Source organism: Panicum virgatum, chromosome 5N, assembly GCF_016808335.1.
Source record: "Panicum virgatum strain AP13 chromosome 5N, P.virgatum_v5, whole genome shotgun sequence".
Lineage (NCBI taxonomy): Eukaryota > Viridiplantae > Streptophyta > Magnoliopsida > Poales > Poaceae > Panicum > Panicum virgatum.
The window spans coordinates 64,282,875-64,286,675 of record NC_053149.1 but is presented as its reverse complement, the minus strand read 5'-3'; the positions used below and the strand labels follow the sequence as shown (position 1 = coordinate 64,286,675).

General features: G+C 54.9%; 1 protein-coding gene across 1 annotated transcript; it reads left to right on the top strand.

The window, feature by feature from the left end:
- The first annotated feature begins 1,274 nt into the window (after window positions 1-1,274).
- LOC120675699 (nematode resistance protein-like HSPRO1) lies at window positions 1,275-3,203 on the top strand. Its single transcript, XM_039956902.1, has one exon. The coding sequence runs from the start codon at window positions 1,467-1,469 to the stop codon at window positions 2,871-2,873; it is 1,407 nt and encodes a 468-aa protein (XP_039812836.1). The 5' UTR covers window positions 1,275-1,466; the 3' UTR covers window positions 2,874-3,203.
- The last annotated feature ends 598 nt before the right edge of the window (window positions 3,204-3,801 follow it).

Here is a 3,801-nt window from a genome sequence, read left to right as displayed (position 1 = left end):
GCGAGTTTATAGAATCACGATTGTTCAGAGTAGAACGTACGTGCTCCACAAATTGAGTAGATAAGAAGAAAACTATTTAAGCAACTTCAAACACTTTTTAAAACGTTGACTACAACCTCCAGTTGCGGTAAAGAACCACGAACTAAACGTAAAGTCAACTTGCAAAAGCAAAACACCGGCAAGGGAACTGCCTGTCCATTCATGCAAGTTACGGTCACAGTGCAGCCGGTTCCAGCCCCAACCTCACGGCATCGCCGACCAAACTTACCCAGACGCCAACACGTAATTCACAAGAAACTACACCTTTCCAGCGTATAGGAATTGATCGAATTGCCTGCAAGCGACGACGAGTAAAGGAATTCTCAAACAGAAAAGAAATGCTTTTTTATTTGGAAATCAGGTAGAAAAAGGATATTAGCGGAGCGTTCGGGGAACCTGGCGGCCTAGGATGGTGGAGGAGCGGACGGACGCCGGCGGATGGAGACGGCCGCGTTGTTCCATGGAATACCGCGGCGGCGTGCGCGGTCCGAACACGAGAAAACATCGCCGCGACGGCAGAAAACGCATCATCTCCTGCGGATAAGCTCGGAAACACACCCTTTTTCCGCCCAAATTTATTGCCTTCCACTGTACCCCACACCCAGCCCACGCGCCCACCCGCGGTTTCAAACCCGCGACGCGCCGCGGGCCCACACGCTCCTCGTTCACCAATCCGGTGGGAACACCGGTTCCGGTATGGGCCGGTACCAAACCGAAAAATAAAAAAAAATCTCAAAAAATTTCTAAAAATATTTCAAGATGCGACGAATTTAATGGTGTCAAATTTTCTCAAAAAATCATTCATTTAGTATAGTTTGCGGAGACTTGAAGTTAAACAAAAAAATGTGCATATAAAAGTATACAAATACAATGTAAAAGTAGTACAAAAGAGGGTTGGAAGGTTCATTTAGGTTAAAATATGTTATACAAATATTTATTTAGTATACTTTCCGGGCATTTGAATTTAAACAAAAAAAATTTGAATTTGACCGGTTACCAGTCAAACCGACCGGTAAACCGTTCAAACCGGCCGGTAAGCCAGTCGGAATCGGTTGATCATGCGATTTTGAATTTGACCGGTTTCCATCGGTTTCCGACCAAACCGGTCCGGTATACCGGTACCGGACCCCGCCGGTTTGACCGGACCCGTCGGTAAATTAAACCCTTCTCTACCTCGGCATGACCGCATCGATCGACTCGGCTCCCCTGTCGATCGCGCACGCGGTATAAAGCACGCCTCGCACTCTCATTCTCGAGTTCAAACTCAAATCCAGAAGCAGATTGAATAAAAAAAATCCAGAAGCAGATTGAATAAAAAAAATCCAGAAGCAGAAGCCGATAAGAACTTTCAGTCTTGTGGAGAGAGAACAAGAGAGGAATTTGAAAAGCAGGCGTTCGAAATCAGGGAGACTTCAGCTGGAGCCGGAATGGCGACGCCCAAGCTGTCCCCGGTCTCGCCGGTGCGGCGGGACGACACGCCGCGCGCGCAGCCGCCGTCGTCACCGGCTGTCCTGAGGGTGCAGGACGCGTCCGCAGCGGAGGCGTACGAGCAGTACCTGCGCCTGCCAGAGCTGTCGGCGCTGCGGGAGCCCGGGCGCTTCCCGGGGTGGGCGGGCGAGGCCCTCGTCACGCCGGCGCTGCAGGCGCTCGAGGTCACCTTCCGCCTCGCGTCCCTCGCGCTCTCGGACCCGCGCGGGTACGCCAGCCGCCGCGAGCTCGCGCTCCGGCTCGAGTGCCTCGCCTCGCGGGAGGTCGAGCTGGCGGCCGCGCTCTGCGAGGGCGACCGGGGCGCGCCGCTCGCCGAGCTGTCCGCCTCCGGGGGCGTGCTCCCGCGGGAGCGCAGCGCGTCGGAGGTCTGGCAGCTGCCCGGGAGCGCCGCCGCCGTGGTGTGCCAGCCCAGCGAGGCCAGCCTGCTCCCGCGCCTCGCGGCCTGGGACAAGTCCGAGACGCTCGCCGCCAGGATCATGTACGCCATCGAGGGCCAGATGCAGGGATGCGCCTTCACGCTCGGCCTCGGCGAGCCCAACCTCGCCGGCAAGCCGGTGCTCGAGTACGACCGCGTCGTGCGGCCCCACGAGCTGCACGCGCTCAAGCCCAAGCCCGCGCCGGAGCCCGGCTCAGGCTACCGCAACCGGGAGAACGAGACGGTCTTCACCATGTACCAGATACTCGAGTCCTGGCTGTGCGCGGCGTCCCAGCTCCTCGCCCGCCTCAACGACCGGATCGAAGCCAAGAGCTGGGAGGCGGCGGCCAGCGACTGCTGGATCCTGGAGCGCGTGTGGAAGCTGCTCGCCGACGTCGAGGACCTCCACCTGCTGATGGACCCCGACGACTTCCTGCGGCTCAAGAGCCAGCTCGCGATTCGGGCGCCCCCGGGCTCCGACGCCTCGTTCTGCTTCCGGTCCAGGGCGCTCCTGCACGTCGCAAACACTACCAAGGACCTCAAGAAGCGGGTGCCCTGGGTGCTCGGCGTCGAGGTGGACCCCAACGGCGGCCCGCGGGTGCAGGAAGCAGCCATGAGGCTGTACCACAGCCGTAGGCGCGGCGAGGGCGAGGAGGCCGGCAAGGTGGAGCTGCTCCAGGCCTTCCAGGCCGTGGAGGCGGCCGTGAGAAGGTTCTTCTTCGCGTACAGGCAGCTGGTGGCGGCGGTGATGGGCACGGCGGAGGCGTCGTGCAACCGGGCGCTGTTCGTGCCGGCGGAGGGGATGGACCCGCTCGCGCAGATGTTCCTCGAGCCCCCCTACTACCCCAGCCTGGACGCCGCCAAGACGTTCTTGGCGGACTACTGGGTTCAGCAGATGGCGGGGGCCTCTGCTCCGTCCCGGCAGAGCTGAAACCACGAGATGGCGCGGCTGGATAGCGACCGGATCGCAGTTTTGCAGACCTGCTCACCTGCATGCTTGATGCATCCTAATTCCGGTGGTGATAGAGTGTGATCCATTCCTATAGCGATTGTGTACTACATGTAGCACCAGATTCTCTTACTTTTTTTGTGCACTTCATCTGCGTTGTGTTGTGTTCTACCGAGAGAGATTGATTCAGTTAGATGCCATTTGTAACTCTAGGCAAGCATTTCAATTCGAAATCATGTATATACCACATTTTGTAAGTACTTTAGATGGTTTCATGTATTGGAATGACTGAATGTTTTGATCAATTCTGAAGATCTTTGAATAGACTCAGGAATCAGGTGTCAGGACATATGCTTATACTGAAGCTGCAGAAAACAAATTCCAAGAACACGATGGAAAACTAATACGTCGCCCTACAAATGTCGAGTCGAGCCCCGTTTAGTACTGTACTGTTGATGTTGAATTGGAAATTTGGAATTCGAGGCGAGTCACCTGATGACCTGATCAGTGGGTGCTCTGTTTTGTTCGAGAAAGCTGATAAGGTGGCTTAATTCGTGGTTAAACCGACAGATTAAAACTCAAGCTATCAGATTTACTTTACTGCTCAAGACATCCACATCACCAGCCAGCTATGCAAAGGTCAATAATAATAATGTGTGTTCAAATTATAGTAGAAGATGGTTGAGAAACTGGATAGGATGGGCTTGGCCATTCGTCTGGAAAGTTCTGCTCCACTGACCAACATGCTTTTCTCGAGACCTCTGCCTCGTTTGGTTCGCGCTAAGATATTAGCGTGCTAATGAATAGTGACATTTTGACCGCTAATTATAGTGTTAAATAAAGCCAGTTTACAAAACCAACTCTAGAACCCCGCGCTAGTGGCGCTGAAGAATATAATAAGGCTTTTAAC